This window comes from Sphaeramia orbicularis, chromosome 2 (genome assembly GCF_902148855.1).
Source record: "Sphaeramia orbicularis chromosome 2, fSphaOr1.1, whole genome shotgun sequence".
Lineage (NCBI taxonomy): Eukaryota > Metazoa > Chordata > Actinopteri > Kurtiformes > Apogonidae > Sphaeramia > Sphaeramia orbicularis.
The window spans coordinates 15,908,710-15,936,276 of record NC_043958.1 but is presented as its reverse complement, the minus strand read 5'-3'; the positions used below and the strand labels follow the sequence as shown (position 1 = coordinate 15,936,276).

Genomic DNA, 27,567 nt, shown 5'->3' with positions numbered 1-27,567 from the left:
CCTCTCCCTGTGTGTACTGTAAATATGGCTGACTGTGAGGAAAGACCCCTGACCTGCTGTGACTTTGACATATGGACACTTGTACTGCAGTACTTCATGGCACATTAAAAAAAGGGCTGCTGACAAGTCGAGGCCATATCCCCCCATAATCCATATTCTCCATCACTTAGCTGCATCCCCACCCAGTTCAAGTCCAGTCATTTAAGAGTGGGATTAGTGAGCTGGATAGAAAATCTTAATCTGCCTGAGAGAGTATAAGAAAAGAAAAGCTTCAGAGGGAGGGGAAACATACATTCCTGCACATACAAATCCCCCTGCAATACTGGATGGATTGCTTTACCTCTTCTTATATGACAGGTATCGGTTTCCCTCTGATACTAATCAGAATCAAAGGGCTTTACGCAACGACCCGGCCCCATGCTGTTGCCACTAGCAACAGGACACGCAATTCCCCTTTCAACTGGCTGATCAGTCTCAGTGAAAATCAGAAATCCTTCCCTCCACATGTGTTGCTATATGAAACATGCTCTCTCCTTTGGGGTTATTAAGGAAATTTCAGTTCAAGTACAACAAGGTAAAAATGAAATATGTCTCCTTGAATTAGCAAAGGTACATATGACCAGAGATAATTCAGTCAAATCTTGCAGCAGCAGAAAAAATAATGCAGTTTGTCATATATGCTGGTGACTGTCAGCTTCTTACCCTGATGGAGATGCAGCATCCTGGTGCATTCAGAGGACACACATGGTAATCCACCAGCACGCTTTGCTCCTGCTCTGCAGCTGCTACCCACTGATCCCGCAGATGATAAAGTTTACATCCACAATGCAGCACTGCTGGCTCTCCGCTGCTCCCTGCCTTGCCTGCCTCTACTCTCCTTCTCACTCCTCTTTTTCCTATGTTCCTTCAAGCCAAGATCCTTCCCTCCCTTTTCCCTTCTGCTACTCCTTGCTGCTTCCCGTCCTCTATCCTTGCTGTCTCTCTCAATCTGGCAACATGCGCTGACTCTCTCTCAACATCTCTTCCTCCTCTCTTCCCTTCATGCTACGTACGCTCTCCCTCTGTGTTATGCTTTTCCTCACTACCACATACACGCTCCGAGGCTTCTCTTCACACACAGCGCTGTATGCCTCGCTCTTCCCCCGCCCACCCCGCCTCCTGGCTTTATCTTTCCTCAGAGTATTTCTCTCTTCAGTCTGTCTCGGCTTCTATCTCTTTCTGTCTTTCTCTGTGACTGTGTCCCTCCTCCTCAGGCTTGCGGGACGTTTAACATGTGTTCAGGCAGAGACGGCTGCCTCTGTGAAGGTGGCTCTTTCCTCAGGGGAGGAGAAGTGGGGTTGGATTGGGGGTTTTGGACAGGGAGGAGGAGTTTTTTTTTGTGGAGGGGGGTGACAACAGTGGCAAGAGAGAGAGGGATTGGAGGGGGGGTGAACTCCAACAAGAGGACATGAACATGCAAGCGGCAGCCGGCTTGTGATGTTCCACTAAATGGGCTATTTTGGTAAAGAAAGAAATGACAGAATATATGACAATGGCAACTCAGGAAGAGCTCAAGACAGCAAACAACGACAGTAAGACAAAGACTGACATGGTATTCACACTAAATGTTTCTGTATGCTTTATACTATGACAAAAGTGTTTATGGCCACATTGAAAAGATGTCTACCTTCTGCCTCGACTAGCAATGATAGTAAAGACCCACTGAGTTCGACAAATGGGTTTGACAGTCCAGTCTTTAGGTGGGTAGCCCTGCTTTCAAACCAGTTGTCAAGCAAATTTTAAGTAAAATTCTGAAATGTCCCAAAAATAAAAAAGAAATGATAATGCTGATTAGACACATTTGCATCAAATGGTTTAGAGTGAAAACCTTGGCTACTTAGTGTCATGGAAATGTAAGCTATGTTACACATGGTTGTAAGAGAAGAAGCTGTCTACTACCAACCAAAAAAACTTTAAGAAGAAGAAACTATAAATAAGCAAAACAAGTAGCTTAGGCCATCTAGAAGAGAAATGGAGCAGGAAATCTTTCTTGTGGTGTGAAACTACTAGTTTCATGACCTTCAGAGGCAAATAAAAAATTTCATCTTTGTTGTCTTCTTCATCTTCTTCCTGTGCTTCTCTTGAAATGGAAGCAGCTGATCAGTCACACAAGCTCAATGTTTATCCTTATTCAGAAAAGGTGTTCCTCTTTTCCATTTGATGCACTGACTCTTATAATTTAAAAAGAACAACTAAATGGCTAAACCTTTGAGGGTGCATCTTTTTGTGTTACAAAAATGTTTTGTTTTAGTCATTCTTTGCATGAAATTGACATGCCTGTCAAGATTTTAGATTCATACTCGTGCTAGAATTGCCAGCCACAACCCCCTCATTTCTCACCTTAGAAATATGTAAAAGGAAGAAATGTCAGATACAATTGGAAGATCAAAAATGTATTGTTAAAAGAAACAAAAAAAATCACATCTTTGCTGTATTTGAACACTCTGTCAGGATCCAGTTAGTATTTCCTCAATCACAAATTAGGCCTATTGCAGAGTCTGATACAAGTCTGAAAATGTTAGAGGCATGTTTCAATGTGAACGTTCAGAAAACAACACAAGCACAATAAAGAGGTAGGGACAACCGAGGAAGAGATCAAGATCAAAAGAGAGGACATAAAGTGAAAAGCACAGAGAGAAAGAGAAAAAAAACTGCTGAGAAAGAAAGAGGGAGAAGTGCTTGGGTCCGCCTGGGCCGAGTGATGGACCAGGCTCCAGCCCATCTGCCGCAATCACAATCAGTCTCAGCTGAATGGCTGTGACAAACTGCAGCCCGGAGCTCACAGCCTCAAACAGGCAGGACGCCTGCAAGGGCTGACGGAGATGAGAAGGGGGGAGGAAGAGGCAGAAGAGGGGGAGGATTGGGGGGGGGGGGGCACTCTCTATTGTCTGCTCCCCAATAGGACCAGTGCAAGAGGGGGCGGCTTCGGAGGGGTGAAAGGGGGAATTAAAAGGGTCCCGGTGACAGGAGCGCTCAGTTAAAAAGGGGAAAGAAAGGAAGGGCTGACTTAGAGCCGGGGCCATCGCTGCCACTTTGCCCCACATTCACTGTCACTAATGTCCTAAATGAACAATGACACTAACCATGTGAGAAAATTAGTTTGCCAGAGAATGGGAGAGCAGGGAGGGGAGTTGGATAACTTTAAGATGAGGGAAAGTGGAGATAAACATCCAGGGATGAGTTGTCACTTGCAAAGATATGGAGGTAAAATTATTTCATGATGAGAAATATGGCCACAGCCATCATAAAAAAATGACATGTCTTGTCACGTTCTCCTTTATTAGATGTCTTGTAAATCCTTCAGCTGATCTCTCATTTGTCATCATAAACTCAGGAAAGATTCATGGTGTCTGATTATTGCGTTTATTACGGAAATGTCATGCAGGGAGCTAATTGTGTTTATTACAACCACAGATGTCTTGCACGGAAATCTGAATACGGAGTGAGCGTGATTCGATTCTACGGCAGGTGGTCGCCAATTCCACCCTATTGTCCCATTTGGGTAAAAAAAGACAAATGGACGGGCTGAGTCAGCACTGATACATACATATGCACCATAATCAAGAAATATTGAAGGCAGTGTTCCATTCTAATTTGATCAGTAGTGAGGGGTGGACTGCTGTGCGGTGGTCTGCAGCTCAACAAATAGTTCTGTGGCGACGTAGAAAGGATTCAGAAATAGTCTAATTACTGAGAACCGTGCACTTTCCTCTAATTAGGGAATATGTTTGTTTTGGATTCTGTTCCTTGTTTAATGACAGTCTTTGGGTGTGTGTATGTTTATTTGTGTACAACTATGACTGTTGGGAATTTTTGCATGCATTTGGAAATCAATGTAGAAATTAAATGTGTTTATTTTGTGTTCAAGGATGCATATACGGGTGTATGCATGCATTTGCTGGTGTACATACTAGCAAGTATATATGCTGTACCTGCAACACACACATCCACGTGCGTGTGTGTTGTTGGCCCTATGTGCTGAGTGATCTGCTGAGCTCATTAAGGCGCTGCTTATTGCTCTGCCAGGGGTGTCAGTGACAGATTCCACTGTTTGGAAACACTCCGCCGCCCACACAGCCAGCCTGGCTCCACCACTGTCACACACACACTCACACACACACACACACACACACATACACACACACACACACGGCCTAGGTTAGCATTCCACAGGGAGGAGGAAGGGGGGTGTAGGGGAAGGAGACAGGATGGTGCTGGGACAGTGGCTGGAGGGACAGCGGGTCGATATGGATTTGTAATGAGGTGCAGGGTGGTCTGAGAGAAAGGGATGATGGTGGTTGTGTGGACATGGAGTCGTTGTATGATCATGCACATTTGTATTAGTACATGTAAAGGTTCACGTAAGGCTCCGATCACTTTGTGTAAGATGTATATTTCTGTGTTTGTTACAGCAAGAATGTTTTATTGGACTCAACTTTTGAAGCAACAGTGTGCACTGACACTGACTATTCTCAGTTCTGTGTCGCATCATTTCACACCTGAAAATCTGAACCAAGGTCCATAAATTTGTTACATTTTAGTTTTTGTTTCACATTGGTATTTTACAACTACTGTGTCAACACTGAATGGTTTGCAGACTGGTGTGCACCTGCTGTTTGCACATTGACAATTCAGCAGGTAGGATATAACACTTGAATGGAACAGATTAATTAAAATTCTCCAATACTACTAATTTCAAGGTCAATACACAAGAACAGACTAAAATCACAGAATGTCACACAAAAGTTGTACTAGCTATTAAAACTTTATTTCTTCCTCAACTTACTTTCTTTCTTCATTGGAACATAGTGAGGAGGAGGTTTTGAAGATCTGCATTGTTATTCTGAATTAGAGCTGCAACCATAAATTTACTGATCAAATAGTTGTCAGCTATAAAATTTTGTCCCAACTAATTTGATAATCAATTAACTTTATTGATGAATTTAGTAAAACACAAAACTGAATAACTTTGGGCTGTGGACCAAACATTTGATGACATCATGTCATCGTTGATGACATGTAGGAAACATTGATTGAACACTTTCTTTACTTTATCACTTTACAGAACAATTAATTCCCCTTAGTTTGGATCAACCCAAAAAGGAATGACAGTCCAAAACCAACAGGTGTGGTGTGAAATAGCCCTAAACTGGTTTGTATTCCCTCACATCACTATTATTTGTATGAAGACAGTCTAAAACAGGGGTGTCCAATCCTGGTCCTCGAGGGCCTGTATCCTGCATGTTTTAGATGTTTCCCTCTTCCAGCACACCTGACAGTCGTTATCAGGCTTCTGCAGAGCTTGATGATAGGCTTATCATGTGATCAGCATGAACAGCATCAACATCAGCTGTGTTGGAACAGGGATACATCAAAAACATGCAGGATACCGGCCCTTGGGGACCAGGATTGGACACCCCTGGTCAAAAAGATCTTTAAAATGGCCATTTTCAAGTGTTAAATTATTGATAGAGCAATGTCTAGGTAGAATGTTAATGTTCTAAAAGGTGCAGATTGATAAAACTAATGTTTTTAACAATAAAATACCATCACATCCAGTCACGTAAAGGATTAGCCTTTTAGCACCCATGCTATTCATTGAAAATTCATAAAACATTGGCATTAGGTTCAGGTTAGCCTTGTGAAAGAAGAAGTCTGAGACCAAAATGATTATACTAGACTTCAACTGAAAGGGAACGTGTTCTGGTTTCTGTGTTAAGCATGTGGTTAAAACACAACCAAAACTACATAATTTCAGACAAGTCTCAAATGCACCCCTAATCCTGATCTTTGATGAGATATTGATTTTGAGTCAAATATTTCCTTCTAAAATGTAGGAGTGTCTGGAAACTATGATAACTGTCGTCAAGTAAGGGCAAACGTACTTAATACTGTCACATTGTCCAAGCACACTTTCCCTCCCTGATCCCCTGCAGCTTGATCACAGTTGAGTGACCAGAAATGCTTGGGGGAGGCCGGCATGCGTCACTTGAGCTCATTACCGGGGCCAGTCGATTCTGTCGTCTAGGTGTGTGTTCCGAGACAGACATTAATCACACAGGAGAAGAAGAAACACTTTGTTTCCTTCCCGTCTCTCCAAAGACGATTAGCATGTACGTGGAGTTTAAGCTTAGACATGCTCCTGAGAACAGCTATTTAATGTCTGATAACAACTACGGAAAAGTAAGGGGTGTAAAACATTTGGAAACACATCTGAGGTACTATGAGTGGTTGCGATCCATGCAGGGAGATATTTAGCTGTCAGCATGGCTAGACTCTTTTTGGAAGGAGGTGGGGAAGCGGGAAGGGGGGGGGGTTCTCCGACTTGCAAAGGAAATGCCAAGCTGTAGACAAGCAGCATGTTTGTTTACCCAACACAAGCCTGTTCAAGATCTACACAGCTCAAACAGCAAATGCTCAGACAGATGCAAATCACATGATGGGTCAGGCTGAAAAGCCCCTCCAGAGACTGAATGTGTGTGAGTGTGTGTGTTTGGCATGTCTGCATGTGTGTGTCGTTTAACTTCTGCGTCACAAGATGAAGTGTGTAATACAATGAAAGCGATAATGCACCTCCGTCATGTTTCATTAAGCAGAGGGATGGGGGCGGAACGGTACGCAGGATGGTGGTCCAGCGAGACATCATCACTAGGCGAGATTTTCCTCTTCATGGAACTCAGGAAATGCTTCGAGTCATCAAGGCAAGAATGAGGAGGATTAACACTGATGAAGTTAATCTTTAATTAATCTTATGTGAATCTGACAAAATTACTCTCAGCAATGCTTGTGTAATTAAACTAAACAAATGGGACTATTATGGGCTAATATCAGCAGTAACCTCTGTGAATTAGTCAGCAGTCTCAAAATAAAAGACACATGTTACTGTCACAATACCCTGTTGTTCCCAGTGCTCAGCAGATGTTTGCTTCTACTTGTTTTTGTGGTTAACATTTTCCTTTTCACTGCATGTGGGAAAAACAGTTCCATCATCCTCTTTTGTGCCCTAAACCCCATGCGTTCACCTGCCAAAATAAACTTATTAATAGATAAACCATACTTATGTGACTCTTATCTTTATCTGCCTTATCCAAAGTTAGGGTCTTGCATCTATTTTTATCAGGCTGGCCAATTGCCAAAACACATAAATATGCTATGATATGTCAGTTCATTTTCCTAAATTCACTGGATGTGAGGACTGATCTGTTCAGTTCAAGCTGGGCCTGAGAACATGATCATAGTTGAAGTACAGCTGATTTTGAGTTCTGTGATTCCCTCAATCTTGGTTGGGAATTTAAAATGAAAATTAAAGTTTATAAATGTTAACATCTCCAAAGCCATTCAAAATCCAGAGGAGAGAACTTCATGAGCGTCAGGTGGAAAGACACTCAGTAAAGAAAGCTTAAAACAGAACAAAATTAGTAAAAAAAAAAAAAAAAAAAATCTCCAAAACAAGGATATAGTTTTAACAGCCGAAAAGTGAATCAGTTGTGTTTCTAGGACTGTTAGCATTTGATTTTATTAGTGATTAGTATGTTACTAACATTATTTGTCAGTTTTAGCTGTAGTTATCCAACAATTCCTTCCTGTCTCATTTCTATAGTGAGAAAGGTTGCAAAAAATCAGTATGTTTGGGGCCCTGAGAGACACCAGATTTCTATTTTGGGTCTTGAACTGTGAAAGGTTGGAAGCTCCAAATCTGTTTATATGTATATTGATATTTAAATGCATAATCTTCCTGTTTTGTCCAGTGTTTTTCAGTGTTATGACACAAATTATGGTTTAAAATGCAGTATATCATAAAACTGAATTGTCTCAATAAAGTGTCCATATATAGCGATAGACACAATTTGAACAGGCATGTTGTTTCAGTTACTTTTACTCAAACTAGCTTTGGGCCAGTAGATATTGTGATAAGTTTGTGACACATTACATCACATTGTCATGAATTGCTCACTTCACTGCAGCCTGCTGTCACAAGGAACACAACAATACCTGTCAACTGTTCAGACTCTATGGATTAAAACACAGGAGAACAATGTTCATGTCCCATTTCAAACGCAAGGTGCAATGCTGTCGTGTAAGTTTCTTATAATAATCCTAACCCTGGTCAGACCACGGGTGCTTTGGGAGTTATAGTTATTGACTTAATGCTTCATTTAGGTGTGCTGACATGTGGCTCCATTCAGGGCATAACAAACCATTCCTGCTGCTTGTTAGCTTGGTTTCTTAGCCAACGGGCTAGATGTCAAGAATGAAGAGATGTTTTCTGAATAATACCAGCAATGAGTTAATTACTTTGACAATTATTACCAGCTTTAAGCTCATCATTCGAAATGTCAGGATTCAGTAGGACTATATGCCTCTCTTGCTTCTGTTAATCTTCTGAAAGATTAGTTGATATCAAATTGAATTATTGTTTATCACTGCAAAACATGTTTGAAGTAATTAGATGGAAACATAGTAGTCAACAAATAGGTCACACTGCATCTAAAATTACAAATGGTTATGAGAAAATGCTAAATCTGTGTTATCTCTATAAGAGGTTCCTGACTCAAATGGGTTTGACAACCACCCCCATAAAGCACCAAAAGAGTGTCTGTACAATCAGACTAGGACACTACTGACACTACAAGAGGGCTCCTGGTTGGTTCTCGGTTGGACCAGAGCCTTTCTGTGTTGAGTTTACCTGTTTTCTCTGTGTCACACATGTTTTCTACAGATCCCTCAGTTTTGACTTCCATTATAAACAGCTGCATGTAGGTTGACTCTCCTGTCAGTATCCATGACCACGGTACTGATGAAGACCTGGAGTTGGACCCCGAGCATCTTCAATGGCAGCTCACTGCTACAAATATGTCCTATGTGCTAATACTAATTACAAATGTGAATTCTAGGTACTGTGTATTAGGATGGATAAAATGCAGAGACCGAAACTACCTATGGGGATAATGAAGAAAATTAATCTTTTCTCTTTTTTAAAAAGTGATGCATTACTATTCTATAAACACACTGACATTAAAATACTTAAACAGTGTTTGAAATGAACTAACTCACAAAAACAAAACAAAAAGTTTAGTACAGGTAACAAGGGGGGAAATTTGTGTATAATACTCTGTTACAAAATGATGTAGTTGTAGTTCCATGAGTGGTAAAAGCCTGAAATATTAAACAAATCCTTGTTTTTGCAATTGAGCTGATTTCTCTCAAATCACACTAAGTAGTAAAAATATAACTTAGTATCTCAGGTGCTGCTGATGTGTTAACAACATGCAAATTGATCCAAAATTAATATTGAAATTGTTTGTTGATGCAACACCTTTAACCAGACTAAATCTCCTTAACAACTGAAAGCTGCTTTCCTGTGGGGTGGCATAATTACTATTTTCTGATGAAATCCAAGGATTTTCTTTAATTAAATGTCATTTTCTTGACAACTATGACAGCATATTCTTGGTTCTTGAGTTAATATGATTCACAACATATTGTATATTGTGTTTCTTAAATTAATGAGATCAACAGATTCATTTTCAGTTTGCAGGATTTCATAAATGTTCCCCCTTTCCAGATTTCTCAGAGAGATAAGAGGATGTTTTCCCAAGAGCCCTGAGCTTGAGGTAAATAGCACAGATGCAACCACTGACATTTCCACCGGGCAAACCACACACCAACCATCAACACTCCAAACCACACACAATCTAATGCTCTGCTTATCTTCACGTGAGGATGTTTTATGAAACGCTTTGGTGCACAGGTGTTAGACAAAATAACTGAACGCTTTCATGAGCACAAAAGGAGCACTAGCACATTCTCCCAAAGCTGATCTTGATAAACGGAAATCCTTTCATTGCACGGTGGAGAGGAACCCAACTGAAGTTAATAGACCTGGATGAATGCCTCAAGGTAAACTGACAATGCCACAATGACTGAAGGCACCCAAAAAACTCCCCACAAAAAAACAGCCTGAACCAATGCATAATAATTGCATACCAAAGATTGGTGGCTGAGAACCCATTCAGACAAACACCAGAGGTAATTAGCTATTGTGCAAGACCCCACTGAAAAAGACTGAGCTCTTAAATACAGCTAATTGTTCCTCGGAATGCAGATAATACCTCATTCAATCCAAATGCCAGGAATACAACAAGTAACAAGTCCTATAAAACACTGCATATCCATGTTGTGAAACCACTACACTGCAGCTTGTTTATTGCAGCAATATTGTTCCCTGGAAAAGGTGGATCCATTTTGCTAAGTACATTACATTTCAGACTAAGCACAACAGACAGCTGCTCAGCGTCATACTTAACCTTGAATGCACAAAAAAAAAAAAAAAAATGCAGAGGCGTGGTGAATGATATGTGGAACGAGGTGTACAGCATAGCACAGCTTAAGCACTCATGGGAAAGCAGAGTAGTGACCAGCAATGAAACGACCTTGAGGGAGCATCAATAAAAAGCTTCATTAACCCATTCGATTAACCTCCTTCTCTCACAAGCTCCATAAAACTGGTGCATGAATTTACCCGGCCCTGGACTCGGCGCATGAATCAGAGCATTTACAGGACTGTGGAGACAAGTGGCCAGACGGACTTAGTGAATCCTTGCCTGTAGATGAACTACAGAGTGTTGACTTGTGTCACAGGGCATCGGCAATGTCACCTCCTTAACTAATTGCTTTGGGGAGTTGATCATCACATCCGCAGTAAACTCCTCGTTGACTGACAAGCGAAGTACAAAACACTGCAGTGACAGACATTGGTGGTGACAACAAAGCACAGTGTAGTAAAGAAATGTAGACTTTTCTGACAGTTCACCAGTTCAACATGCTGCTGAAAATCTGGGTAAATCCTCAATATGTGTAATCTCATGACCTGTCCACATTAATGCAGATACCTTGCAAAAAAAAGTATTTTTCTTCATGTCTGGGCCTGTCTGGGTCAGCATTTTAGGTTGAGATTTTTAAAAACACTTTCCAAAGTGAAAATTTTTCCAAACTCCTATTTGTATGTAATTGTGCATTCAGTTAAAATGGAGCCATTAGAAAACAATGGCATTACACACCATTTTGTGCAAGCCTGTTATGTGTCATGTTATGTAATGTGTGCCTGTTTTGTGTAATGACGCTGCACCTGAAAAATCAAATCAGTACATGACCTGCAGTGGATCGAGGTCAGCACAGATACCTTTGGCAGACGGACCAGACCAGTGTTACAGACAAATCAACATGTAAAACATATACTACACAAGTTTACAACTGGACTTGTTGCTGCTTTACCTCCATGACAGATTAAAGCCTCTGCATCTGCTACGTCCAGTGTTATCCACAGTGTCCACAGACTGAACACAAACTGTGGTTCATGTCAATGCATTTGGATTTGTTTTTAGTTGTTTTTGAATTGTTGTGTGGAAAGAAATATTTTGTAAAACAAAGGTGGTGGACAAAAAAGGTGGACACAATTTTTCCCCAAATAAAATCAGGAAGACAATATCTGCATTAGAGTGGACAAGGCATTACTCTTCCAGAAAACTGATGTCATGCAAAGTTCTGGTAAAATACTGACTTCAATACTTAAATGGGAAGCTCTACTTTGTATTTCTTCATATTGTTTTTTAGTTCGGAGAGTCTAAAAGTTTTGAAGACTGGCTACTTTCCAGTGATAAGTGACTCATAAATTGTCATCAAGGAAGCATGTTAATGATAGGAGGAGGTCCAGACTGAATAAATGCGTGTTTTGCAACCCATTTGCCAGAATAAACAACTCCTCTGGTGTGAAAATACAAAGATGCATTTCATACAATTTCTTCTAAATGCATGTATATCACTCATATATTGTTTTATAAGTTCATGTTGTTTTTGGCATTTTGAGGGAGTGAAATGAGGCTATAATAACAACTGTGTCTCTCAGAATTAACAATTTTTAAGGTTTGGTTTAGGCATCAACAACAATTGGTTACAGTTACAGAAAAATACCAGGGCTTGGTTTAATACAGAAAAAGTCTGTGAAGATGTGATAAAATTGACTTGCAGTGCATTTATTATCTGAACCAAACCCTGATCATTTGTCAGTATATAACCAAGGCAGTTTAGGATACAACATCCAGTCTTTGGAAGTCAAGTGCAAGATTTTATCTCTCATCCACCCTGAATCACATTCTGTCTGTTGAGGAAAGCCAAAATAAGTAGCACCCCTAAACATTTGAAACAAAACACAAAGCAGGTGCCATTGCTTTTATTAAACTTATTTGGATTTTGTTATTTCTGAGGGACTTGATACATTGCCTTTTTGTTGTAAGATGCTAATTTATGGACTTCAACACCAGACTATAAGAGATGACAGTACCTTTTCCATATTTGCATTCCGCATCAAAAGCTGATGACTGGCGATCACACTTTTTGAGAAACCTGACCTTATACGTACCACCAACCCCAACCTCCTCCTGCTTGTTGAAGATTAATAAAATAGAGGTGGACTCCTCAGTGACAAATAACTTATATAACTTATTATACATATCTGTGGTTTGGAGGAGGTACCTTCAGACAGGACACATGAAAGGGTACCAAACAGTTTGCACCCCATACTTAGTCTTTAATCTGGCTTTAACAAAAGTATTTCAAAAGATCCATACACTGAATTCCACCAGTGCCAAAAGGCTGTGATGAAGGGATTGATTTACTCGCGCAATGCATGTTCTTTGAGATATTTTGTAGTCTGGACTCCTGGGTTGTAAAGTGACCTCTAATGGATGGATTAGGCCAAGTCATTCACTTCAGAGGGCACATAAATATACTTTGGGAGCACATTGGATCTCTTTGGAGCTTAGTATGATCAAATTATTGCATTAGACCGGTCAACTTATCCAATTAAAGTTGTAAAATGCATGGCTCTCAACCAAGCGAAACGGCAGATCCTTGGGGCGTTGGAGAGTTTGCGGGAGGCTGAACCCTATCCGCCTCCTCATCGACAGAACAGCCCTCACCACATACTTCAGCCGAGGATTACAGCCTTTCATCTTGCTCAGACCGCCGGCAGCACACAGGCGTCTTTGAGGCCAGAGATGCCTTGTAGTAACATCAGCAAGGCACAGATTTGTAAAGCTGTTTCCCAGCTTTGCTCTCCTGTGGTCTTACTCTCTCGTGTGCATACACTCACGTTTCTTTCTCTCGTTTAACCTTACCGTCCTCAAAAGTGTGTAAGTCAAAAGAGTGACATATTTTCAAGACATTTTTGTGGTTGTTACATTTCAGTCACCCGAAAAAAGTTGCCATTTTATGTTCATGCAAACCTGGATGTGTACAATTTCAACATTATGAACCAAAAGTACATTTAATATCAACATTTTGAACATTGTACTGTTTTAACTGATCAAGGCTCTTTTCGACAAAGTTTCTCAGCTATTTCTTTCGCATATAATTTAATAGTTCAGTTTTTACACGTACAATTTAGCTTAAACTTCGCACAATGGAGCTCTAATCTTAAATTCATTAAACTTTTGCTTAGATTTAGGGTTAGCCTTAGAACAGAAGAAGTATAAAGCTGAAAAGGAATGTATTTAACTTCATTTAACAGAAACATCATCAAATTTCTGTGTTTAACATCTGGTGAAACCACACTACATATTGTAATAAATGTAATATTTAAACTAAATGTTTTCTTAACCCTTTCAAAACAATTTAATGGCCTGAACCTAAAAATGTGCAGGTCATGAAGTGCAAAGTCCAAACTCAAATATAAAACAAAGTCCTGGATTTTAAATCCATCTGTGACCTGGACCATCTCCTATCCTGTGCAGAAAGGCAGAAAAGTTGTAGAGCAAAAAAAAAAACAGTCAAAAGAGAATATCCAGAGCATGTAGAAATGTTGATATATTGTGCGATATTTTTAGGTTTGTAAACGTTGGCATCATCTGTTCTTTGCAGAAATGTCCTTTTTTTTCCAAGCAACTGGGTTGCGCTTTTAACAACAGATGAAACAGATTAGTCACAGAAATACTTTAATCCAAATGGCTTTCAAAAATACAATGTTACTTAAGGAATCCACAAATATAGTCAGAGCTTAATACTTCAAAAAATTCAAAGAAGCAGCTGAGCAGACAAGGACAAATGGGCAGAAATGTCGAGCAGTTGCAGGATAAAACTGGTCAATTTTCAATTCAACCCACAGGCAAATTCACTTACACAAAGAAAGTCCTATTACATATAATCCCTCAGCTAAGCGAACATCTAATCTGACCTCCACTTTCTCTCCCTCCTATCTTCGAAGCGCCATTGCTCTATGAACATGACAAATAGTTTATTGATCAGCAGATGTCGTTGTTAATGTCCTTTCTGCTTCGGCTGCAGCTGCAGCAGCCTGCTCTATGCAACCTGTCCTAAGCACCGTTGGTCTCCAGCTGAGCCCCTTCTAGCCTACCCCCTCAATCCACACCTCCCTAAAGTCTGTCAAAGCAGGGGGTGGGGGGTGTGGGCTCCCTGCCCTGCCTGTTGGTCACCCTCCTCATCCCTCCTTGCCTTGTCACTGTCCTCCAAGGTGTGGAAGGGGTCACAGACAAACACCATCTGCTCCAGAAGGCAGAAAATGGCAGGTGAGGCCGGCTTCAGGCCATGTGACTTCATGCTAGACCCGCTCAAAACAAGGTCAACAGAAGACTCAGGGGGAAAACAAACACTGGCTCAGCACAGTGACAAATCAAGAGTCAGAAAATAGATGGAAGAAAAGGAGGGGGGAAAAAAATCTAATCTACATTGTTTTAATCCAGAGGGAAGATTACATAGTCACGGTGCCTTGACACAGCAGCTTGTCAGAAAGAGGTCAACTCACTCCCCTCCCGTCATGCTTTTTAGCACTGCAGCGCATCCATATGTCCCTCCTACACATGTCTGTCACTCAGCAGAAGTCTCTAATAAAGTCTCAACAAACTGTGTGTCACCGGCTATGCCAAGATTGCTAATGATATGTAAGCTTTTTTATTAATGAGAGCGTACAGCAAACAAATGCTGAATAACCGGTGCCCCAGGGCAGGGTCCGACTGTACAGCGCGGCAGTGTTTCCAGATTTGGATTTGCTCCATCTGATGTTGACACTGCACCGTGGAGCTGTTGTTTCCGTCTGTCAAGGACGTGGTAACATTGAATGGAAGACGAGGGAAAGCGCAGCCAGCATCCCACTGGGGTTTTGTGCTCCATCGAGCAATGATGCGGCGGCTGAGTGAGAGAGACAGCGTCTGTATACTGCCTTCATTTGGTTTGGAGAGGTTTATGATACAGCACATGCATCTGACACACAGGGAAATACACCGAACATCTGAAAATGGATGTGTATTATGTAGCTGTCATGGTCAGCCACCGTGCGAACCTAGAACCAGATACTAAAAAGTAACATATTAAGCAGAACATTTGTTTTTTATTTCGAAGAAAGACTAACAGACAGGAAATTTGATGATTTTTTTTTTCTGTATTTGACTACAGGAATATTTGATGTATCTACAACTGTTTGTATTTGTGCTGGCCCACTATCACACTGCTAAAGACTGCCTGAATTCCTTTAAATTATTTGTACCATGCAATCACACACATCATGTTTGACCTATCAAATGGAGCCCTGGATATATGGGCCATGTTTTAAGGCTCTGCATTAACACATTCAGCTAAGTAGAAGTCTCTGTCAGCCATCAACTTACCCCAGATTGTTTTGATGTCAGAATTGTGTATGCTTGCTTAAATTTCCTTCATAGTCTGTTGTTTTGCACAAAGCCTATTGCTTTGTTTTATTTTTTACCATAGCTAGTTAACTAACATCACCAAAGACCAGCAACCATCACAGCACAACCTCTCATAAGCTTTATAACAGGAAGTTGTAGCATCTGAATAGCTATATATACACTTTTTGTTTATTTATCGTAAGTAACATGAAAAAGAAAGCAATGTTACAAGTCGGATACTATCATACTTCTGGACATGGTTCATAAACCAGCACTGAAACCTTTTGAGGACTTGCACCTGTTGCACTTGCATGTCTACCTTTGTGGATATAATTACTGTACTCAACCCATCACTAAGAAAAAATGTTGTACTTTCCTGCAAGCTACAGATATGTAAAATGTCAGCTTGCTCTGAACTAAAAAATGCCCTTCATATCAGCAGTTCACATCCAAACCCCTGTAAGTTTTCCATGCAACAAAAGTATTTGGTTAGCATAAGGAAAACTTTGTGGTTTGGTTTAAACATTAATAAGTATATTGTGAGTCAGCCATTTGCATATTTTTTGCTGACTTAAGCTTGTATCTTCTCAGTGGCTGAACTCAATCATGAAAATCGTAAATTATGAATGTAATTGACATGGTTTATGAGAGCCATGACCAATGGCATCATGTTTCTTAAATGTCATTATAATGTATTTTGGTTTGTTAACTCTGTTATTGATAGAAAATAATCTGAATTACTGTTGTAACAACATGTTGTCTCTTTACAATGACTTTTGCACCTAAATGAGACTCTTACCTGGTTAAATGAGGATATTAACACAGATATAAATGACACACATTACTAATTTTCCTCATATCACACAGGTCTAGTTCAGATTTTTTTTTAAAGGTAATAATTGTCCAATCTGTGTACTTCAGCAGTGTGAAACTACCCTATAATATGGTCTAATGAGAGACATGAATGCAGTAGGTCAGTAGGTCATAAAGTAGGGATGCAGGGAACTAGAGGAATGTAAGGACTTCTCTTTCTCCTCTTGACGGATTGATGGGCCCCATATTCTGAGGGGCGGAGGGAGACATCCACCACGTCGTGAGATGCTGCCTAATAAGGGGAAGGAGGCGGGGTTTTTTTCTTTTTCGCTCCTGCTTTTGACTTGCGGTCTGTGTTTTAGCTGAACAAAAGCCTTTGTGATGCCATTTATCACTGTCGAGACTGAACAAAACTAGAAAAGAAATGTCTGGTGGTATGTTGTTTTTATAAAATATGTGCTTCAAAGGCAAGAGGGGTTTCACAGCGCAGTCTGGTTATGCATCAGTTTGTTTACAGCGTCTGCCCATCACTGCATTCTCTGCAACACACAAGGGTACATCTGTTTCCTTAGCTGACTGGCATCATCTTCGCATTTAGCTCTTATCCTTAGTTAAACTTGAGCCACAAACCCTGAGCTCACCAGTATCACATGTCCGCTAATGTGACGGACTATTAGCAGATTTTCAGTTTAAAAGGATGCCCTTCAAATGGCAAATTGTACTTTGAGTTGAGAGGGAATTTACAGAACAGAGCTTCCCTCTGTAGTGGTTTTTTTTACAGTATCTCATGGCTTTGGGACACCTGGGCTGCTTATTATAACTTCAATGACTTCCATTTCTGTGTATCAGTTGATGAAAATGTTGCTTCTTCATGAGGTCAAGCATTACAACATTTTTAGACTTGATATGTTAATCAGTATGAGTAAGGTTTGTATGGTCCCTCATGTACAAGTAAAATTAAAGACTTATTAAGATAACTATCAAAGTAGGTGAAAACCTTGTTCATAAGGAACTGCACTGGAGACTGACTTGATGTAATCCATGTGGAGAAAACAACAGAAGGCTACTGGGTGATGGTTAGTACTGATTTTAGATGAAAGGAACATTAACATAAACTTTTAACTTATTAGATCTAAAAGTGGTTGTTTTGACAAAAGAGATGTTGCAAAAAAAGGGAGCATCACGAAATACATTATTATTGTATGTACCTGTTACGTTGTTAGTAATATTTGTCTTCTTTCTTGTTGGTTTGTTTTTACAGTGAGACCCCACAAACCAACAAGAAAGCTACACACTAGATGGAAGTGCTTTGATAAATTTAGGATGAGGTCTAGAATTTGCGACAGTTCTGTATTGGTTCTGTTCTGATTGCTTGTTTTGTTATGATGTGATCATTGGAAATTTTTTACCAAAGTCAAATTTAAAAACAAAGGCTGACTTAATGCAACTTCATAAAAGTAATGTTACCTTCATGAGCCAAAATCTGTCAAAATGATAAGACATTGTATAGCCCCAAATTGAACTTCATAGATTTTCAACTTTTTAAGGACCTGTGAAAACCCTAAAAGAACATGACAGTACTCCCTTTGCTTGGACTCTGCACAAGTTCATGGCCTTGAGGGGCCATGATCCCAAATGTGTCAGCCCCGACAAAGATGGCTTGGTTCATTCAGGGAGGCTAATAGGTCACTCCGGGTGTCAGCGAAGATGACTCCCCTGTCTTATAAAGAGGGAGGAGATGACTTAGACGAAAGGGTCATTCCTTTACACATTGCTTCCTTTATAAAGGGCCTGCCCTGGCCTAGTAAAGGGGATGGTCAGTGGTCATCCATCCCCCCCAGCCACCCACCCTGAGACCCCTATCCCCCTGTGTCCAACCCCCAGCCTCTCTCTGCTCACTCAGGGGGAAAATTACTTAGAGCTGAGGGAATACAGCTCCATTGAGATGGTGAGAGAGCAGTACAAAAGAGGGCGAAGTTTAAAAAATTGTCTCTCTTTTCTGTGGAGGCGGTGCATCACTGGAAAGACTTGGATGATAGGAGCATGGAGGGGACAAGGTCATTAGATTGGCATCTCCATAAGGTCTTCATTCCCATTGTCTGAGCAAATCCGCTGCAAAGGACTTCCATGAGAAATGCCCCCAGTCAACCCCACACTGGGCCCTAAGTCTCCCCTTTGTCTCCCACTTTTTTAGTGCGCTTCCAACACAAAAAGCATTTCTCAAGAACAGCATACAAAGCTTGTCTCGCACTCAAAACTAAACAACATTGTTTGGCTGCCTCTGGTTGGGAATGGATTGCAGGCAGCTGTTGATGTCCTCAGGCAGTAAAACATCTGCCCAGAAGTCTTGAGAACCTCTTACCTTCGGACACTGCGACGCTCCTCCTCGAGTTGTTTGAGAAGCTCGTCGATGCATTTGTTGGCGTCCATGTATTCCTGCCAAGAAGAAATGGGAAAAGCCAAAAATAAACAATGGAGTCAATGTGCAAACCCCAACACTGAATATAGGCTAATTGAAAACATAATTCTACATACAGAACATTACTCACTGAGCCAAATAATAACAACAATGCATAGTCATTCATCAAGTGTGCGTGAGACATGCTGCGTAATCATAATTGGGCTGAGCTTTGTTTCCATAAATGTGTGAAGAACAGCAACCCAGAACAGAATTACTTTTAAAAGGTGTGATTAATCAGTTTTGGTTCTGTCTTTCCTTCTTACAGTGTAACTCCAGAAGCACCTCTGGGTAACTTCTAACGGCTGGCCCAGAAGCAAGCCCAGCTGTGTAATGTCAGCTGGGAATAGCCCACACTCACAAAACGTGTGCTACTGAGTTACAGCACGGACGAAATGAGCTAAGGGTAAGAGCGGAATGGAAAAAACAGATGTCAGGATTTCTTGGCTTTGGTCTAATGATTTGCCTCTTAGTGGTCCGACTGCATGAAGCAGACGGGGGTTGCAACCAGAAAAAAATAGGCCACATAGGCACGTTTCTTCAACCATCTGGGTTTTCAGACATACCTACAAAACACACAGTGACTTGGTGCTGTCAGATTAGTGTGGCCTAGGTTTAAGACTAATTAATTAGATGTTAGCTTGACAGCTCATGACGCATCTCCCGGGTGAACGGTTATCTCAGTGGGACAGATGCTCTCCATTGATTTCTAGACACTCTGGTCATGATCTACCACAGTGAAATTGAATAACGGGGATTCCCATGAAGAGGTCACCAGGCCAGGAATCTCAGTCTATGAGAAAACATGCATCCCTGAGCCATCTATTATTTTCTGCACTCTGTTTTGACCATAGAGCACGCACATGAATCTGAATTAATAGCTCTTGCAGCCCCCAAGCGTCTGCTTTTCTTTGCTGCTGTTGTACTCTCATTTCTTTAATTAGTCACTGAAAAAAACCTTTTATGTGAAGCAAACACTGATTTTTCACAGTGCAATTAAAACCCACATGAAATTGAAATAGAAGGAAACTGGCTCTCTACAGAAAATGCAACAAAAGAAATGAGTCTCAGACTCTGAATCACTTTTGTTTGTTTTGTTCAAGTTTTATGAATGGGTTTAGATATTTGAGGTGAGGTTTGTGAGTAACACAAGCTTAAGAGAGTTTGCTGTATGGCATAAATGATTCATAGCTGTTAGACATATTGTTTGTTGACCATAGAGACTTTTAGTGACGATGAACAACACAGCACATACAAAACCACACAAAAATCACTAATCCATCTTTGCTGCCTGATTGTATTGTATTCTTACAAGTGATCCAGTTAACTTGCTTGATGAGGTGTGACACTAATACTAACATTACATTAAGGCTAACATTTTTGTAGGTGAAGTTAAGTGTGTGAAGTAAAATTATAAGTCGGATGCTTGGTGAAAGTAATGTTAAGGTCAAGCAAATGTAGTGTAATATGTTTCTAGCTTAATGTCAGCTTTTTTTAACTTCTGAAATTTCCATTTTTCATTTGCAAAGTTGTTTTTTTCACAGAGGTTTCCATAGTAAACCAAATTTCAAATGACTTTTAGTTAAAGGAAACTAGCTGATGCGGAATGTTCCAACAATTGCCTACAAAAAAGGTCACCTCGTATGATGGACTGGTTCTGACTTCTCTGATATCAGATCTTAAAGCAGCGTATGTCTTTCAATACAATTTTTTTTTTTTTTTTTTAATTTTTAAAACCCCAATGATATCCTAATTATCACTTATTCATTCATCTTTCTGTGCTTACACACTTGAATCACTTCCCTCACGGTGAACAACTTCGAAGATGACTCCATCATAAACACAGTCCACTTGTTTACATAAAAAACCTGTCAAGGTAAAGGCGACATTTGGTTTCAGCGCTCACAAAGAGACAGTGAAATTGCTGCTGCGTGGAATTCCCATTCCCACAATGCATTTCATGACAAAATTTCCCAAAAGGTCCGGGTGATGTTTTGGTTTGTTATGTAAACAAGCGAACTATGCTTATGATGGAGTCATCTTTGAAGTTGTTCACCGTGAGGGAAGGGCTTCAGGTGCGTAAGCATGGAAAGACTAATGGATTACAGATAGGATGGATTAGACTATCACTCAGGTTTTCCAATTTTGAAAAAAAATTGTGATGAAAGTCATATGCTGCTTTAAGGGTTTTGATGACACAGGGAACTGCTTCTATCATTGTTTTTTGGTTGTTGTTTTTTTTAACTCCTGGCGTTGAGAGCAAACTCATGCTTGACCAGATGTTCAGAAGCACAAGCTCTTGGCCTAGATACAGTAAGTGGAGTGGTATTGTTCCTCTTGAGGCTGCTGAACTCCCACTGCTGCTGTTGAAGCAATTATCACTCGTAATCTCACATCTGAGACTGCCACTCAAAGATTCCCATCACCACCAGCATCCATTGTTGCCAGCAGAACATGGCAAAGGCTCAGGCATCCTGCAGAGTTGCCAGTCAAGGGCACTCTCTGTGACCATTAGGCAAACAGTGCCAACGCCAAAGCATGACAACAGATCAATGCTTAACAGCATGGTGTCACATTTTTTAATTATCTTATTTTCTGATGTTGTCCAACTTTTCAGTGTTTTTTTTCATCAATATAACATCACAATCCTGATATTTCTACAATCTCTTTAATCTTCAACATCATTAATTTTGTTTTAACCAGGATGGAAATATTTCATGTTTGGAATGAAACCAATTACACTGTCTACCAACACTGCCCCAAGCCATCTGGTACATAGAGTGGCACAGCATGCAACCAAAACGCCACTCACACCCAAGATGAAAGGCCATTAGTGCTTAGCCACGTTCCCAAAGTTGAATTTACTGTTGTTTCAAACAGCAGTTAATCAATGGGAAAAACCGCTGCAAATGATCATATTCGTGTTTCCCTTTTCAGTTCAAGTTGATGGATGGGTTGAAACTGTGTGTTGTGAAATGTGTTCTACACCAAATGTTTTAATACAATTACCTAAACAACTTTGCAGAGAAAAAACATTCAGGAAATATGGAAGAAATTAACACTGGGTCTTTGAATTCAACAAAATGTGTGACTTGTCAAGCATACAGAAAAAAACTGTCTGGGGTAAAACGACTGTCTCCAAAAGACTATTAGCAACACGATCCCATAATGATTACAGCTCCTGCACAAAGGGGAACCTTCTTTGTGAAAGCCCCATGTCAGGGGAAATATTTACAGGCCACATCAAACGTGAAGTAAAGCTGCTTGAGTCTGTGTTGTCATCGCGTAGACCTCTCCTAATGACAGGGCACTGAAATAATCCTCAGCACACATGAAGGAATGCAGAGAATGCAGCATGCTTGTTGTCATGTGAAAAGGGAGGGTATTTAAAGCTGAGATTTAAAGCGTGACTCATGTATGTTATGCCGCGTGTTATATCTTCAGACAGGCATTATTCCTGACGGTTTTACGGTGTGAGTGAAAGCTGCACCTTTCCCACGAGGCCCAGATATTCACGTGCAGAGTGGAACTCTGGCAACTGCAGTACAGTCCAACAGTTTGTTACAGCGGTTAAAACGTCCTAAGAGCTGTAAGCTCATAATCACCTCTGAAGGAAAGGGCATTAAATCATGAAGAAGTTTAAAAGACCCTGATATACTGTCCTTAGCACTGATGGAATGTAACTAAGTACAAATCTGAAGTACTTTTTTCTTCAATTTTCTGCAGGTTTATTTTTCTCCACAACATCTCAGAGCCAAATAATAGACTTTTTGCGCCACTGCATTTGTCTGAAACCAAAGCTGCAGAAAGGCCTGTTTTTCTGAATTTTTAAATACATTTGGAAAACACACGACAGTGACGATACAAACACACAATGATCTAATAGAATATGATGCATTTCTGTGGATTAAACTATCAATAGTTTGTAAAGTTGTTCAAATGAGCTCAACCTTAAATAAGTACAAAAGTAGGCATGTCATATATAAACAGATTGGAAATTATGGTTTTGAACACAAAAACTAATGGAAAAAAGAATAATAAATGATCTGCTACCAAACTTAGTGCTTGTTAATGGGTTGAGCTAAATGGGCAGTAGGTTACTCACAGTTTCTGTGAGGCTGCAGATAAAACTCAATTCACAATTCTAAATTAAAGCCAGTACCAGACACCTGCTGTTACAAACTGGACTGGGGGTAAGCTAAGGTTATCCAAGCAGGTAATGTGTTTCCTGATGCTCCTGCTCTGTGACCGCAGCTTCTTGGTAATGTTTATCAGGCCATGTTTGCTCATGTGTGTGGGACCATGTGATAAGGAGGTACTCTGCAGCTCCAGAGGGAAGAGCCTCCCTGCCTTGTGTACATTTACAGTCGTATATCCAGTTCCCTCCAACTGTTCATGTGCCTTATGAAATTTTTAAAAATGAGTGCCATCCCCCACTGCTTTGGCACAGAGGAGCAGAAGGGAAGAAGGGAGAACTGACTTCTGTTCAAAGACTGACTGGCACAAAAACCCAGGCCAATCTGTTTATGATTAATGGTCCAGATTTTTCAGTTACAAAAACATAAGATGCATTATTCATCCATACAAGTCTCACAAGCACGCTTTGCTCTTTCACACATTCTTGAAGATTAAGAGGGATGGAATCACATCCCGGACAAGTGTCTGGTTCCTATAGGCCTCTTTGGAGTCGACTGGAAAAAATAAATAAACCTTAAACCAGATGAAAGTCTGACCTAGTTGTTGTCGAGGTCAGTGTGCGTTCCTTGGAAGTCTTCCACGTGATGAGTTCCCTCCACCACCTAGATGTGTCTGCAGATCTGAGGTTCAGCCTGTCGTTACAGATAAGACACCTTCCAGAGGCCGGCTGCCTCCTGCGCCGGACTCTGGGAATTAGACCCTGCCAAAAACAAGGTCACAACCTCTAACCCTTTCATCCAGGCAGCTCCACCCGCCACACCAACCTATCTGAGTTTTCCACAGACTGATGACATGTCAGAGCAGCTTCTGGGAACCTGCAAACCCAAAGCAAGTAGAAAACGGAGCTCCCACGTGGACTACTGTGAGTCAGAGGTTATGCCAATAGAATGTAAGATTTCTTTCTGGGTGTATTTTTATGACACACTTGAGAATGAATTATGACAGCGTCTCGTCGAGGTGTGGAAGATATATCGCATCTGATATGGCTGTTAGTCTTGGATTCCTGCCAAAGACACAACTGGGTTTGCAGCCAAATACATGTGCCATCCAATACGCTCAAGCTGAAGTGCACATCATTTTGAAAGATGTAAACAAATGTAATCAGCTCAGTGAAAACCTATTCCTGTACGCCAGTGTGATACTATTGTGCTGAAGTAATGAACTAATCCAAACTGTCTGAGTGAGTAGATTTATAGAAATCTGCCTCAGCTTGTCTCTCCATATCAGCCCGTCTTAGTTAAATTCATTAGTCTTATCAGCATGTTTTAGGGCCCAGCGCTGATGATCCGTCACTCAAAGGTCATTACTCACACCCCAATGACCTCCTGTCATAATATCAGCTAAGCCATCAGCCTCTCATATCCTTAGACCCCCAATAGCTTAGCTTTTATCAGTTGAAAGGACATCTACTTAGGTTAATAAGTGTGGTTTTCATGTGGGAAAAGCTACTGGGTATTGTCAGGCTGATGGGTGAGAAATTGCATAGTGTCGGGAATGAGCAAGACCTGTGTCCTGTATCACAGACCTTTGATAAATTCATTCCGGAAATTACAGAATTTAAGTAGTCACGACTTGTACTTTTACAGTAATGTAGGCTGTCACAATGCACAGTAACTATCTCTTTATCACCTAGCAAAGAATGAGTATCTGATTTGTCTTTGTCCAGGAGATGCATAATTTTTTTGGCCTGAAGTTTCTTAGAAATCAATTAAATTACAGTTCGTAAAAAAGGACAAAAAGTATACTGAAAATCAGTTGGTCACCTGAACAAGGGATTGAGAATAAGTAATGGTGTTAACTGACAATGAGTAATGAATTACATTTTAAGTATCTTGACCGACACTGGTTGAGCCAGAGCTGAACACTATGTTGCTTAACTGTATCTAGAACGCCAATGAGTGTAAAGTCTGATGGTTCACACAGTAGGCTCATTGAGTCGAGGACATTCATGTAACAAATGCTTTCAGTGAGCAGGATATTCTTCATCTGCCTACCTGCCCCAAATGCAGGAGTGTCGGGGAATATGGATTACTTGACATACAAAAGGGAGCCTGTTCATCTTCTAGGGTGAGTTTCAGCAGTTTGGGTTATCTGATGTTCCTCCTCCAGCAGCACCTACAGCCCAGCCCAGCCCAAACATCAACACCTCACCACCGTCAGGAATCCAAATCCCCGCAGATTATCTTTCCAAACATTAAGATATGTCCAACACTCAAATAACCCCCCGTCTGTTTGGGCTCCTCCTCTGCTCTTTTGGGTTTGACAGAGCAAGCCATTCATGCCTGTTGGGAACAGTAGCAAAGCTGTTCCTGGCACAAAATCTCACAGGGGAAAGCTGAAAAAGTAGCTGTGGAGTGAAATGCATCAGATCTGACATCGCTATTCGATCACTTCCACAGAGCAACCTGTGTGGAGGGCATCACGAATCTGGGAGTGGGTGCATGGTTGTGTTTGAGTTTGTTTGGTTTAACTAAAGCTGAGTCAGGAACAGACATTTCAAAATCCAAAACGTTAAGACGCAGCACTAGGTTCCACCAATTTCAAGCCTAATTTAGTAATCTCTAATTTAGGGTGGAGTTTACCCTTTGTGAACATCTTATGGGCTGCATCAGCTTGTATTGGCTGTTATCTTCTCAGCCTCATTCCAATAAAGTTTGGATGCATTATATAAGTCCAAAATTGACAACTTTCTCTTTATTAAGAACAAAGTGACTCTTGTGAACATTAAATCCAAGTAATAAATACAAAAATAAATCTGATTAAATCTGAACATCAATCTAAAAGTAATTAAAAATTAAATATGGGAATGACCCTCAAAGTCAGCATTTCCAACTGAGAAGCTTAATGGTAACAATTGGGCCCAACTTCAGCTCCCACCGAAAGAATGAAAGAGTCCTTAATATGCCAAACCCAGGATAAATCGATGAACTGAGGAAAAAGGTAGAACTCAGACGTGATATCTTATTCATGCAAAGTGATCTCTACAGTAGCAACACTGTTGCTAGATGTACAATAATTAGTGTATTTTTCATTATCTGTACAATTTACTTTGTAATGCTTATTTTGAGTATTTATAATCATTCTGTGCTATCTAATTTTAATTAATTTCCAAACATGACAACCTAGGATAATCTACACATCACAGGCTTATGTCTCAGTTAATAAAATACTGTTTTATTCAGTTTTTTCTTTCAAGGTGGTGGGATAATGGCTTATTATAGTTCATTCATAGAAGCCATTTAGGTTAGATTAAAATTGTTGCTCTCAGGATGCATTGTATAAAGACAACTGTCTACTACCGTCAACTAGAACACTTGGAAATATTGTACATGTTAGATATTACCATGTGTGTATGAAAATCCAATAAAAAGATGATAAAAAAATAAAATAAAATACTGTATAATTTCAATAGTATAGTTCTATAGTTAATATTGTTGAGTAGTCAATGTCGGTATTATTTTTTTTTACAACCTGAAGTTACTGTTACTACTACTATATACACTACATCTCTATGTGACTGTGTTCAAAGTCAATGAAGTGCAACATATGACATGATCATGAAGCAATGTTAAATTCTTGCCACTTTACATCTCTTCTGCAAACCAGTTCACATATTGTGGAACTGACTTAAAATGTATCTAGTAAAAGCAATAAATATTAATTGCTGAGCCTAAGGATGCTTTGGATTTGAGAACCACATGTTTATGAAAAGTTGCACCACTGCAATAGACACGTTACAGTAAAACAACATTATTTGTCCTTGTGGCTTTGAGCCTCAGTTTTCATTCTGCAAAAACACACCACAGGGAGCAGCAGTCGAGGAATGCAGTTTTTTCTCAAATAAAAACAAATACACAGTGTGTCCAGGCTGGTACCAATGTTTCCAGACAGGATGGGAATCTAGGAAAACAGGGACGCACAGGGGGGGCAGTCTGTGGTGTGGCTGTGCCCAGAATTTAAAAGCCTCAGGGTTGCAAGGTTTTTTATTATCATCTGGGGGCCAATATTCAGCCAGGTGTAGTTGGAGCAGGAGGGAGTGGGGTGATGACAGGAATGAAAAGGAAACCTGGACCTGGCAGCCCAAAAGAGTGCAGGGGAAAATAGGGAGGCAGCCAGTGGAGAGAACACCAATGATATTCAGAGATCAGAGAGGTTAGAGACAAAAACAACAAAGGAGATAAATCAACTTCACCTTTCATTTTCTAATTCCCTTTACATGTTCCTGTGTCAGTTGCGCTTCAAAAGTACTAAAAATGTAGAGATTGTTGAGATATAGTAGCCCAACATTATGGTGAACTTCATACACTTGTCTTGTTAAATACTTAAATACAGTAAATATAAACCTTATCCTATAACAAACTG

At 40.4% G+C, this 27,567-nt stretch overlaps 2 protein-coding genes across 3 annotated transcripts in view; both read right to left on the bottom strand.

The window, feature by feature from the left end:
* The window catches only part of LOC115434446 (ly6/PLAUR domain-containing protein 6-like), a 1,359,089-nt gene that overhangs the window by 1,228,569 nt on the left and 102,953 nt on the right, over nucleotides 1-27,567 (bottom strand).
* LOC115434240 (nck-associated protein 5-like) overlaps nucleotides 1-27,567 on the bottom strand; it is a 197,458-nt gene that overhangs the window by 117,054 nt on the left and 52,837 nt on the right. For 2 of the 3 annotated variants that reach the window (XM_030156080.1, XM_030156088.1), the window contains one exon: nucleotides 18,913-18,986. In XM_030156080.1, the coding sequence (XP_030011940.1) occupies nucleotides 18,913-18,986 (74 nt within the window). Of the gene's footprint in view, nucleotides 1-702; nucleotides 1,305-18,912; nucleotides 18,987-27,567 lie in introns of those variants that run through there. The other variant, XM_030156092.1, reaches the window with a different exon arrangement.